General features: G+C 53.9%; 1 protein-coding gene and 1 pseudogene across 2 annotated transcripts in view; one reads left to right on the top strand and one right to left on the bottom strand.

Annotated features, from left to right (window-relative positions):
• Positions 1-4,133: 4,133 nt before the first annotated feature.
• Positions 4,134-12,889, bottom strand: part of CACNA2D4 (calcium voltage-gated channel auxiliary subunit alpha2delta 4) — a 119,766-nt gene continuing 111,010 nt past the window's right edge. The window contains exons 35-39 of one of the 2 annotated variants that reach the window (XM_066990273.1): positions 11,951-11,971; positions 7,345-7,462; positions 5,171-5,288; positions 4,659-4,736; positions 4,134-4,272 (exon numbers count right to left, since the gene is read on the bottom strand). In XM_066990273.1, the coding sequence (XP_066846374.1) occupies positions 4,186-4,272; positions 4,659-4,736; positions 5,171-5,288; positions 7,345-7,462; positions 11,951-11,971 (422 nt within the window). In that variant the 3' untranslated portion in view covers positions 4,134-4,185. Of the gene's footprint in view, positions 4,273-4,658; positions 4,737-5,170; positions 5,289-5,890; positions 7,463-11,950; positions 11,972-12,889 lie in introns of those variants that run through there. The other variant, XM_066990274.1, reaches the window with a different exon arrangement.
• On the top strand, positions 10,514-11,469 carry LOC136789679 (uncharacterized; annotated as a pseudogene).

Here is a 12,889-nt window from a genome sequence, read left to right on the forward strand (position 1 = left end):
TATTGTCTAGCTTGGGTCTGTCTTTGCTCTGTGTGAAGCTTGAAAGAGTTGTGCTGGCTTTCTGCCCTCCCACTGTTTACAGGTAGAAGTCCAGAAACCAAACTGATGCCTAAGGGCGTGTTCACATAGTGCTGAACTGCTGCTCGCTGTGTGCCATCATGCCTGACAAAGATGTCCGTGGACCGTGCTGCCTTTTAGTTAGTGTTAATTGGCAGAGGAGCATGATTTTTTTTCTAGTTTAGACTCTCATTTTGTGCTCTCTGGAGTCGCCAGCTATAGTACAGTACTGGCAGTGGCACGGGGGAGGGAGGTGTTACTTGGTGTGCCTGGTGCCACCATTTCATCAAGCTGCTTGTCATAAGATATCCCCTGGCACACAGCTATTCTGAACTTCCCAAGGGAAATAGCCTGGGGCAACATTTCTCATGTGAGCACCTGACAGCTTGTGAGGATGGGGTGGGGGGGTGGGGGGGGGGAAGAGCTCTCCTGGAAGGCTGGGCTGGAATTAGTGGTGCAGAGGAAATGTCTCCCAGCCTGTACCCACGTAAGGGACTGATTGTCTCCTCCTGGCACGCAGATGTGGGAAGGAGCCGTGTCTGGCTGGGGATGGAGTGAGGCCGACCAACAGCCCCGTGCCTGGAGCAGAGCCTCGTGCTCCTCCTGGTGCTCCTGAATCTCCCTTCCTCAGCTGTCAGCAAACATCTGCGAACTGCCTCAACAAGATACGCCTAATCCTCCTCTTGTGGTGGTTCACACTGAGTCTGGGCATCCACAGCGGGGCTGTTTATCAGTTACTTGACGCGAGATACATGTTTTGCAGAGGCTTGTATGAGAGCCAGCTCCAGTAAATAACCTGTGTCAGCTTGATGTCTCAGGATGGATTTTTTTTATAAAAGCAAATTCAAGGAGCGTGGAGAACTTCAGCATCAGATTACATGAGTTGGACTAAAAAAGGCTACCGCATTTGAAGATGAATTGGGTTTATTTTGTTTTCAAAAATTGGAATGATACTTGAAAGTTGCATAGGCAGTCCTAAACTTTATGCCCTACCTCTTCTGTGTGTAGTTGTGGCCATGCGTTGCCCTCTCCCTGGGATCACTTGCTTCATTCACTGCAAAGGGTGAACTTGTCCTGAGCATGGACTGAAGCACTGCAATCAAGGTGAACATCTAAGGCCATTGCCTAACTTTTTAAAAGGAGCTGGAAATTAAGTTAAATGCATGATCAGGATGAAGGAGCTGAGTTTGTTTTGGTTGAAGCTGTTAGAGACTTCCCTGCAAAACCAAGTTTTTTTTTTTTTCCTTTTATTATTTTATTCCCGTGCCTGCTGTGTGCCATCAAGCAATCTGTTCGAGCCAACCTCTCCTGCTGGTCAGTACTTCTATATTTGTCTTTAGTGCTCAAGTCCCAGTTCTCAAGGCTGATCTCCAGAAGTGCTGAGCGCCAGCTGATGTGCTTTGAATAAAGTTCCCTAAAAAAAAAAAAATCAGCTCCTTGGAGGAGATCCGTAGATTGGAATTGCTACAGATGAAGGAATACCAGACTTGATCTCATGGCAGCACCACGTGTGGTCATCCTCGAGTATTTCAGCAAAGGGCAGATAGGAAAGGCGCAGCAGGATCTCCTCTGCCCAGCATCATCTGGGCAGCCTTGTGGGGCCGGTTCCTTGGTGTGGACCATCCTGTTCGCCCCAGGAAGGGAGGCCTTGGGGACGGGGGCTGTTTGTGAGTGAGCAGTTACCCTGGTATACCTTGTGTGCACACAAGAAGACTTTGCCTGCTCAGCCTTAACTCTGGTGATTCCAGAACTAGCTCAGAACTTTGCTTTTGCCTTTCTCCCCTCACGTAACGCTCGTGTTTGAACACCAGAGCTATTGCTGCTTCCAAGCCCGGAGGTGTTTGCCCTGGAGATTCAAGCTGATCTTGTTTTTTAGCAGCTTCAGCGCTGGCACATAACAACTGGGCACAGAGGCTGCTCACAGCTGGCGTAAAAACTGAACTGCTCCGGTTGTAAACGAGATGAGAAAAATCATATGCCTGGCTGTGTTCCCAGAGCAATGATGTGTTTCCCTGACAGAGGCAAATTGTTATAGGTACCTTTGTGTTTGACTCCAGCCATGCTGGACCTGTGCGCGTTCGAGTTTGCCTTGCAGCTGGTCGGAGCTGGGCTCCCCTGGAAAAAGCATCCTGGAAAATATCCTGGGGCTCTGGCCTAAGAGGTGTGCGTAAAAGCGAGCAGGGCTGTCAGATGGGTCCTTTGCCTGCCCTTCTGGCACATACCGCCCCTCGCTGCCCCCAGTCTGGGATCTGCCTGGCCCTTGCTACATACAAGCTGACTCAGGCCAGCCTGCTGGAAAGCTGCTGCTTCTCTGCCCTCTCCCAGCTGCAAACAGCTAATGTAAATGATTTTCTGTAGCATGAAGTCACCCGTGTCTGGTCATACCTGAAGGTCCAGTCACCACCTTTGCTCTGTCACGAGCTTGGTAGCGTGACTCGAGGTGGGGAGCGCGTGCTGATGCTCACAGCGTCTCTCATGGCAGGTGGCAGCACCCAGATGTGGCTGCGGGCACTCGATGGGACGTTTCTCCCGTCTCCCAGTGCCGCCGTGGGTTTAAGGTCAGGTCTTAAAGGCAAGCCTCTACCCTTAGTTATTAGTTTAAGAAATAATGGGGTTCTCACCTCTGTCCTGTTCCCTCCAGTTAAAACCCATGCACTGTCTGAAGAAACCGAGCTGGGTGTGATTCACGCCTTTACTCTCCCAGCACAGCTCTGTTCATGGGACCGTGTTTGCTGTGGATTAATGCACCTGAAATCAACCACGGCAGGGCAATGTGTGCTGACACAATTTCGTTAAGCTGCGTGGAGCTGGGGCCGTTATCCCTTCTGACAGCGAGGTCACCCTCGCCAAGGGCAGCAGCACCGAGCCCTGGGTAGCTGGTCCTGCCAGCGGGGAGCTGAGCCTGAGCTCTGAACAACTTGGGTTTGACAGAGCCTCTTCTCCTCCCACACTGTCTTCATTTTCCTCGGCTGCGTCTGACTCTGATAAGGTCACTGGAGCTGCAGGATGGAAATCAAATCTCCCTCCAGAGCCTGAATCACTCCCAGTACTGCAGTCGCTCCTCTCCTCTTTGCTGTGACACCGCCTCTGGGAAAGCAAAGCCAGCCACCCACTGGCCTCAGAGGGCCCCGCTAGGAGCCACTGGTAGAAGGGGCAGCGTCCCATGGCCCCAGCACACCTGGGGGTGCGTCTGGGGGTTCCTGCCCATGCAGCTCTCTCCACCTGCACCTCATTCCCATAAGTTTGGCAGGGAGAGGGGTTCCTGGGATGTCGGGCTGCATTTAGCACCAAACGTGACGTGATGAAACTTCAGTATCTATATAAAATACACTTTTTTTTTTTTTTTTTAATGAGGTGGTACGGAGCGGTTCATACAAAAAGAGAAGAAAAATGGGTGCTCCCCACCCCTTGTTCATAAAGCTCTGTGACAAAGGGCCTGTGCACCCCAGCCGGGAATGCCAGGCTCAGGGCAGGGGCTGCTCACCCCCGGACAACCACGGGCAGCCTCCCCGGGCAGGGCAGCGCTGCTCCGAGGGAACAGTGCCCATACCCGAGCTGCTCCTGCCGTGAAACCAGCAGGCAGGGGGCACCTCCTGCTGCTTCGGCAGGTCACACACAGCCCCTTTCTCAAGGCAAGCCCATGCCTGGAGATGTATCTGGATGCTGCGAGTGCAGTGTTCCCCTCAGCAGAGCTGCAGCTCCAGTCCAGCTGTGCCATCCCCCGTGGTCCAGCTGCGGGTGCAGTTAGTGCAGCTCGGGGCTGGAGCCATGTTCTGAGCCTGGGGTCCTGGTTGATGAACACCCCAAGACCAGGAGATGTTGGCCCCCACAGCTGGGTGCTCAAAATCCCGGCAGCTCTTATGAGCAGCAGCAACCAGGGTCTCTTGCCCGCCTGCTCTCCTAAGGCAAGAGCTGCCCGGCAGAGCCCTCTGCCTCACAGGGCACACTGCTCCACCATGGCCATGAGACAGGCAGGGCCACAGGGACGTGCGACACGTGTCTGAGCCGTGCTGGCCACCCCTGCTGTCCCTGGAGCTGCAGGGAGTCACACAGGGCGTCCCCAAAGGTGGCCCTGTCTCCTCTCCTCCTGCAGCCCTGTCCCTCGCCGTGTCCCTGCCGCGGGCAGTGTCACCGCAGGAGCAGTGCCAGGGGCAGGAGGAGCAGCGTCAGAGAGACAGAGAGCTCGGCAGCGCCGCCGCAGTCCTGGGCGTTTTCCTGGGGGACAGAGAAGACGAGGTATCAGCGTGCCTGCTGCCATGGTGGCATGGTGGGAGTGCCCCCCTCGCTTTTGGGAGGGAGAGCAGGGGCTGCAGAAGCTATGTAGCACAGCCTGAAGGAAGGCGTGCTGAGGGATGGTTTGAGGACACCCAAAAGCCCACCACCACTGGAGCTCAAGCCCTGCCCAGGTGTCACTAGTGTGATGTCCTCCTGTGAGGAAGCCCCTTGGGGATCCACCAGGCTGCATCTTGGGATGGGCACAAAACAGGCACGATGCATGCAGGAAGAGGGGATGGGACGTGTGTGCACAGCCACGGTGCCCAGGGTCGGGGGAAGCCCAGCCCCTGTGTTCTCCCGCCTGCCACGATGCCCTGTGGCCGTACCTCGGGGTGAAACGCGTGGCACGTGTCCGGGCGCCGCCTCAGCTTCTGGGAGCGCATCCGGTCGCACTTCACGGAGGCGTTATGTGCGGGGCAGTTAAGGACACGGGCAGGGGAGAAGGAAGGGGCATGAGTGCCGCACACAGAGATGGGGCCCTGGGGCATTTCCCCTGGGGAAATGGACAGCCTCGGGGACAGGGGAGGACCGGGGCCGGGCAGCCACCTCCCTGCTGCGGTGCTGCAGGTACATGGGCTGGGGATGCCGCTAAGTGCTAGAGAAAGGCAAGGAATGGCCGGCAGCTACAAATGGCAAAATAGCACGGAGCTGGGGGCTGCCCCGCGGTGGGAGGCTGGGCTCCAGCAGCAGGACTGTTGCCTCCTCTCCCTCACACTGGCTCCATTCCCCTGCCTCCTGGCTGGCCCACAAGCCGAGCTATGCCCTCCACCCCTTTCCCTGTGGGAATTACCACACGCTTTCCACCCTAGCAAACCCAGAGCCCCAGGGCAAGCAGAAGGATATATTTGACTTCTTTCGCATCCAGCAGGACAGGTGGGAAGATGTTGCAGTCGCAAGCAGCATCCGTGACGAGGAGCAGCAGGTTGCTGCTGGCAATCTGCTGTGCCACAAACATCCTGTGGAAAAAAGAGCGCACCAGAGAAATCCCCGGCATGGCCCTGGCATTGCCTGGCCCTGTTCACCCTAGCAAATAAGGCCAAAGGAACAGAGAAGCTTGGAAGGGGTGTCAGCAGAAGGCAGGAGAGGAGCAGTGCACACCTTCCTGTCCTCAGGAAGCACCCAGCTGGCTCGGTACAACTCTGCACAGCAGAAAAGCCAAAATCGGAACCAAAAACCCAACCAACCAAAAAAACAAGAAAAACCCAGTAGAAGCCCTCCCCAGGCACACCGGAGTGGGGCAGCACGTCTCAGAGGATCATGTGTGAGAAGGCCTGGCTTCACGTGGAGGTGTGCCAGTGCCCAGCCAACGTGTATGTACACATGTGCCTGCAGAACGTGAGGCTGTGTGCACGCTGTGATCCTCAGGGGGCAGAGTTCTGCTAAATTTCATGTTAAGTGAGAGACAAATGGAGGAGCTCAGTAACATCACGCATTACACCTGCGTGACAGGACTGGCCACCTGGTGCTTAGTCTCCCTGTAAAGCTTCAGTTTGCAGCCAGCAGTCTGTCTTTCCCTTCCCCTCCCCATGAGACAAACAGAAAGGCCTGGTGATGGGCACGTGCAGGCGAGGATGTTCCTGGATGCAAGCATTTGCCCCAGGGCATCCACGTGAGGGCCTGCATGAGGGGCTGCAGGCTGTGTGGGAGCTGGAGGGCTCCTGTGGTCAGGGCAGAAGGGCAGCCACGTGTTTTGGCCATGTGTGTGGCTTAGTGCATGAGTGTGCACGCACGTGTGTGTGAGTGGGCAGCTCAGGCGTGGCTCTGCACACAGGAGGCTGCTGTGCCCGTGGCCACGTGGTTGCACTCATCGTCCTGTGTCACCCCTGCCTGATGACTCATCTGTGTCTCTCCTGTTCCTGCTCTCAGCCAAGGAAGAGGGCTTCTGGATCGGGCTGTGGCCATAGAGGTTTGTGAGGCTGCCCTGACCACCCCAACCACGCTGGAGACCTGCCCTGTTTCCCTGGGTGCTCACTGCCCAGCCTCTCCTTCTAGCTTACAGGGCTCTTTGTGTTCACCTCTAGAGGTGAATAGGAATCAGGCCGTGTGTCCGCTGGGGCAAGGCACCGACCTGTGCCCCGCAGCAAGGCAAGGCTGGTCTGTGCAGGGACAGTGTTAGGCACAAACAGGTCTGCCTGGCGCATGACTGCTCTGGCTCTTCCCAGAGGTTACAGCACCGACACAGCTCCCTTTGTCACCAAACCCACTCTCTGCTCTCTGACAACGCACAGCAAGGCCCATTTTTCATAAAGCAGTGCTGACTAGCACAGGCTGTTTTCTTGACCTTTAATTCTTTCCTGCAGTCGGTCCAAGACCCAAGGCAGGTAAGGCTTTTCTTTTCTTTATGAGGGATTCCAGTCAGATCTGTTTGGTCTCCTCTGTGTGGGTCTACATAACAGCACGTTAGGAAAAGCTGGACCAGTGGAAATTTCATCCTCCTTTCACCCTTCCACGCATGATTACTGGTGGTGCTACACAACTGCTGAAAATGGCCTCTTTTCGCAATGACTTTTCTGTTAGTTTTGACTGCTCGTTCTCTTAAAATGAAAACGGAAAGTAAAAAAGGTTCCCCTTGTTTTGCTTTCTTTTGGTTTAACACTTCTTTTTTTCCCCTAATCCCTCCTTTTTTTTCTGTAGAAAAACAGAAAAGAGGGAAAATAAAAAGGGGAAAGGAAAGCTGAAAGCATTGCAAAAAGGAAAATCTTCTAAGGAGAAAACTTTTGCCAGAAACGTGAAAAAACAGAAACAGCTCCTTTCTGAAATCTGCAGAATGGAAAAGAGACTTTCTTTTTTTAAACACTCTCTCCCTCCTCCTGCAGCCACCTCTGCTTATTAACAGATGGCTTTAATCCTTCCTTCTCTATCGAGAAGCTGTAACGTGGTCGTTCTCCCTTTGTGCTGCCCCCAGCCCAGGACACGGGAGGCACAGCAGCAGGTGACTCTTCCTGGGCTGTGACCAGGCTGTGGTGCCGGCGTGGCCTCGTGCCTGAATGAAAGGGAAGCTGTAATTCTTACTTTTGGCAATCTCCGCACTCGATCAGCCCGTTGGTCTCCTTGATGGCCGGCTCGTACACGAAGACGGGGTACTCCGTGTCGCAGGGCTGCAGGGTGTCGTGCTTCTTGTGCTTGTGAGCTGCGGCAGGGACAAGAACAGGCAGGGTGAGAGGACCATAACGGGGACATCTGCCCTGAGACACGGGACTTTGGCAGCGGTGACAGAGGGGCCCGAACAGGGGCAGGTGCTTACCATGGCTCAGAGGAGCAAGGAGCAGCACCACGGAGCGCTGTAGTGATGCTGGCTCCCACTAGGTGGTGTGGGAAAACCAGGCTGTGCGAGGGATGCTCCTGCTGCTCCCCATCCCTTCTCCCTGCAGAAACCGGGGTGTGGGGCCGCTGGGGGGGGGGTCCTACCACACCTGCTGCCTTTCGGAGTCCCTCCTGAGTCCCTCCTGCCTGCCCTGCACTGGGTCATGTATTTTTGTACACGTCAGGTCCACGCACAGGCTGGTCCTCGGTGCCTGTGGTTGGAGATCTGCACTGGTGGGGACCCCCTGTGTTCAGAGGGCACACGGAAAATCCTTCCCAGACACTACCAGTGAGGGTGCCCCCCCTCGCCGGTGAGGCCTGCCAGCCTGTCTAAAACGGGTCTGCAAATTAATGCAACCTCACGCGTTCCCACTTCTCCGTCAGCCTCCGACCTTTTCTGAGTCCTCCGACGCTTCAGAGAGATCCCATGGCAGGCAAACGGATGGGCTGAAAGCGTGTCGCATCTTTAAAAAGAAAACACTGCCAGCAGACAGGGCTGGCATGTGTCCGCAGGGGAGCAGAAGGTGGCTGTGAGGGCCTGGCCGAGCCTTGGCGAGCGCGCGGGGCTGGCTGTGGCAGGGAAGGATCCTCTGCCAAGGCAGAGCCACTGCCTTGCTGCTCCCCAGTCACACTCTGTGGGGCTCCCACACTAATTTTGGGATGAGGGTGAGCTGAACTGCCTCGCTGAGCCTCCCTGGAGAAGCAAGGGCATCATTTCTAGGCGTTCAGCAAAGTCCTCCTTGCCTCGCTTGATCGGGCCAGCCGGCAATTATTTTCTGCAGTCGGAGGTAGCAAAGGCAGCTCCTGCCTCCGTGGCACACAGGGGAACGTCTCCGATCGAAATGTGAGGCTTTGTTGCTAGGGGAGAAGCGGCTGCAGCGCAGACAAGAAGCATGAGGACTGTTTCCACACCAGCTGCAGGCGCTGGGCACAAAGGCCTCACCTCACGGCCCCCAGACCCAGGGGCTGCAGCCCCCCTGACCTGGGGACCACCAGCTTGTCCCTTGCAGCTGCTGCAGGGAATACTGGTAGAAAAATGCAGCCACAGAGATTTTGATCAGTCAGTGCGTGGTAAGAAGGCATCGAGAGGGCGTCCGTGGTCCTGAGGGGTAATTGGCACCACGGTCAAGGCCTCACCAAGCGCTACGGCCGCCTCTCCCCTCACAGTGCTGAAGTGCACAGGAAGAGGAAGGCACACCCCACGGAGCTCGCTGTCTGCACAATGGGGACTATGCAAGAGACAAAGGCAGGATGATTTTCCCTGGTTCTTCTCTCTGCCTTGGCAATCCAGAGATATAAGGCATTCATCAGAAGCCAGGGGCTGCAGCCCAGCCTCCCGTCTAGTGCCCTCCCCAGGTGGATGTGAAGGGGATTTAAACACCTCCCTGCAGCACAGAGCCCCTGTGGCTGTGCCTTGTGCTCTTCTCCTGACCTTTCTGAAAACATCCCCCATGAGGCAGCCTCCTATTTAAATCCTTTCAGGCTGTAGGAACCACCTCTCAGCACCATGTTTTAGTTCATTGTTCGCCAATCCAAAAGCACAGAGGGCTTGATTTCAGCATCAAGATTCAGCACTCCTCACACTATCTTCATTCATGCTCTGATGACAAAAGCTACCAGTGCTTTCCAGCTCAGAGCAGCTACTGGATGACCATAAACTGGCCAGCGAAGTTCCTGAAGGACTAAAGGTGGTTGAAGAATGGGATGGGAGCCCTTTCCTTCAGCCTTAATTCGCTATACTAGTGGGAAAACAATGCTTTAACTCCGTAACCTGCAGCCAGACTACCACGGGTACAGCCCGTCTTAGGGACATGCGTGTGGCAAGACCCCACATCCGTCCTTGAGCCATGAGCTATCACGGTCCTGCTGTGTCAACCTCTGGAATCTCATGGTGGTGTTGACCAGGGCTGTCACAGCAGCAGACATCTTTTGAGGCAGGCTGTGGTGTTTCTTTCTCAGAAGAACAGCTGTGACGACCACAAAGGTGACCTGAGAAGGGGGGTCTTAATGAGAAGGCAAGTGAAGAAGATGCCCAACCACCAGGGCACACCTGGAGCCTTGGCAAGCCCAGCCCCGCTCACAGGCCTGACCTACGCCAGCCCTGCTTCAGCTACCGCGCAGGACCAGGGAGGTAAGAGATGGGAAGTGCACCGGGGCTGGACCCTGCAGGGGCTCTTCAGCCCCCGGCAGTGTGGGCTGAGTCCCTAACAGGAGCTGCGTTTCTCTGCAGCCTTTCACAGACACCAGCAATTAGACTGGCTCTGGGTTAACCTCATCATGTGCACTACGCGGTTAAATTGGCACACGTTCCCCTGCACAGACCATCTTAAATCAGTTTCTTGGCACAGGCTAAATGAAAATAAGCCACTTTAAAATCCCTGACTTCTGCATGGAGACAAGACCTGAGACAGAGATTATGCTTAAGCCCACTGCCACTTAATTTGCCTGGAAGCAATGCAGCTGCAGCAGTATTCGGGAGCTCAGAGGAGCCCGGCAGCATGCACACTATCAGCAGCTTGCTGGGGCTGAGCCTCTGTGCACACAGGCTGGACATCAAAACCTTATCAGCAGCTCTGAGAGTCTGGTGGTCAGGGATTAGTAAACAGTCGGAGAAGCTGATAACAAATTGCAAACTTTATAGCAAAGCGTGAGTTAATTCCTGGCTGTCATTGCTACCATCTGCACTTCCAGAAAGACTTTGTCAGACAGTTGGCAACCAATCCTTCTGAGTAGCAAAGGCAGCCGCCGCTCCTTGCTGCACACAGTGCAGCCCAGATTGTGAACTCTTTCCCACCACCATAAATCATGAATATCTGCACCGAGTCAATGGACTTACTCGGGTACGAATGAGACAAAATCTGCCACTGACAAATACAAAATGGAGATTTCAAATGACTATCCTCTGTGTGCTTTACCATGCAGTCAGAAAGAAACTTTTCTGAGCTCCAGAATTCTAGAAATATTCCTTTCTAGGCTGCGTGCCTTGGCTGGAAGTATTTCTGGCTTAATTAAAGGCCTTCAAATCTGTGGTGATGTCCATAAAAGCAGAAGCCCTTACAAACACAGAGGGGAAAGAGACACTGAGAGCAGTGAAAAATCTGTGGCAGCAACATGTCTTCTCACCACCTCTGAGAAGCAGATTTGCATGAGGAATGCAATCTGAATCAATCGTGCCCATACTCCAGTGGCAAGCCTCACATTTCCAGAAAGCACGAGAATTTGGGAAGCAGAAATAGGACCAGTGTTGCAGAGCCAGAGGTGCACACAGCAGGGGTGAACATTAGATCCCCAACTGTTAATTCCTCTGTACATAACCTCAAATAAACATATACTTAGTTTCTCTCCCAGAAAATGTCTCCTCTCCATACGTTTTGCATTCGCCAGCCTTGGCAGGCAGTCAAGAAAATGTTAACATCCCTGGCAAAAATCTTCAGCCTGTTCTTAACAACACGTGCAACCCATTCCTTCCAGCCCCAATGGTTTCCTTCCACCCTGCCACTCCCTCCCCCACGCATGGACCCTTGTTTCTTCATCTACAGCCACACTCTCCTCCTCTTCCTCTTCTTCACACAGCAAGGCACATTCCAACTGTCTATTTCTCTATCTCTGTCTCACACATACGTCTTGCTGGGCAGAGAGCAAACCAGTGAACACGAGCTAGATATGGAAGCAGTGAGATACAAACACAGCCACAGTCTGGACTCTGTCTGGAGGGATTTCTAGCTTGCCTGCAAGAGTGGATTTATGAGCTACAGCACATACTTATCAGTTAAACTGCTTGAAAGTAATTCTGCATTATCCTGGAGCTGGGCTGGTATTCATCAGAGGGGCTAAGCCATGGGGTGTGGAAAAGAAGACTTAAATTGCCTCTGAGTATCTGAAGACAACAAGACCCAAACAGATTTTTTTGCAAGAAGGCACAAGTTGCTTTTGGTTTTGGTGTAACGCCTGAAAAGATGGGGGCAGCAGGGAGCCAGAGAGAAGGAAGAACCACGTTAGAGTGGCTAACAGCCCATCTGCGCTATAGCCACGAGTGATGGTCTTGTTTGGGCCTGCGGTCACTAAGGAGGCTGGCGTGTCCCTTCTTGTGTTGGCCTCTCAGTGACAGACCTTTAACATCACCAGCTCAGCGAACTAAACCAGCAGCAGCAGCTCCTGATTCCCTGCAGTGCAGGGAAATAGAGCCAGGCACTGCCGTGCAACCACGACACCCTTCTCCAAGTTCCCCGTTGTCCAAAAGGTGGAAAATTGTCACTCCTAGCCTGGGATTTCTAGCTAGATCCTCCTCTTTTGGCTACATGGTGGTTCTACTTACAGTGATGGAAGACAGCCTTGGCTGGAGGAGCAGTATGCACACACACACAATGAAGATGGAGCCACATGACAGTTTCACACGATGGCAGCACAGCGAAGAGATGAGTTGGCACGCAGCAGCCATGGAGGTGATGCAAGAATGATGAGGAAAGCACAAAAGGAAATGGTGATGAGTAGTGTAGAAGCAAGAACCCCCTCCCTTTTTCCTCACATCTCCTCCAGCAAAAATTAAATCAAATTGCAGCCATCTAGCATCCGTAACAGCTCTCCACAGGAACACCACGTCTGTCTGTGTCCCTCCTGCACTATAGAAGAGCTGTACTTGCTCATCTATCTCTTCCTCACTGATTTCTGCATGGGGACACTCCCTTCATCCTGATACAAGTTAAAGCACCATCCAGGGCCACACAGAGGAGATCTGCAGCTTCTAGTGCCGTGTCTGGAGAGCCTCTTTGGAGGAGGTAAGTAGGATGGACAGCACCCAGACACTGCGCTGGCTCTCTGACTACAAGGACTTCTTGCTCTCTGAAAACAAGTGGTTCCCTGTTACATCAGGAGAACTTAAGGCAGAGGACTCAACCCCACTGTTAGCAGGGAAAGTTCCTCTGTGTCCACTCAAAGTACCATTAATGCTGAATAGTTAGTGAGGAAGCAATAATTGCGTCTACACTGCTACGTAGATGCGCACTCTTCACCTGTCCCTTACAGTCACCTCAGGGCCATTGATGTCCCTCGCCTGTAGGAGCATGTGCCACCACCTTCTGCCTTCCAGAGAGAGTCCAGTGGGAAAGTAAAGACCCTCAATGCGTTATTTGAGCCATCCAGCACAACTCAGTGGGATGGCTGAAGGAAAGGATGCAAGGAAGCTGTTCTCAGCTGAACCTTACAGGCTTTCTGGCTAGCTCTGCAGAGCCTGCTGCTCCAGCCCTGCTCTGTCCTG

Source organism: Anser cygnoides, chromosome 1 (genome assembly GCF_040182565.1).
Source record: "Anser cygnoides isolate HZ-2024a breed goose chromosome 1, Taihu_goose_T2T_genome, whole genome shotgun sequence".
NCBI lineage: Eukaryota > Metazoa > Chordata > Aves > Anseriformes > Anatidae > Anser > Anser cygnoides.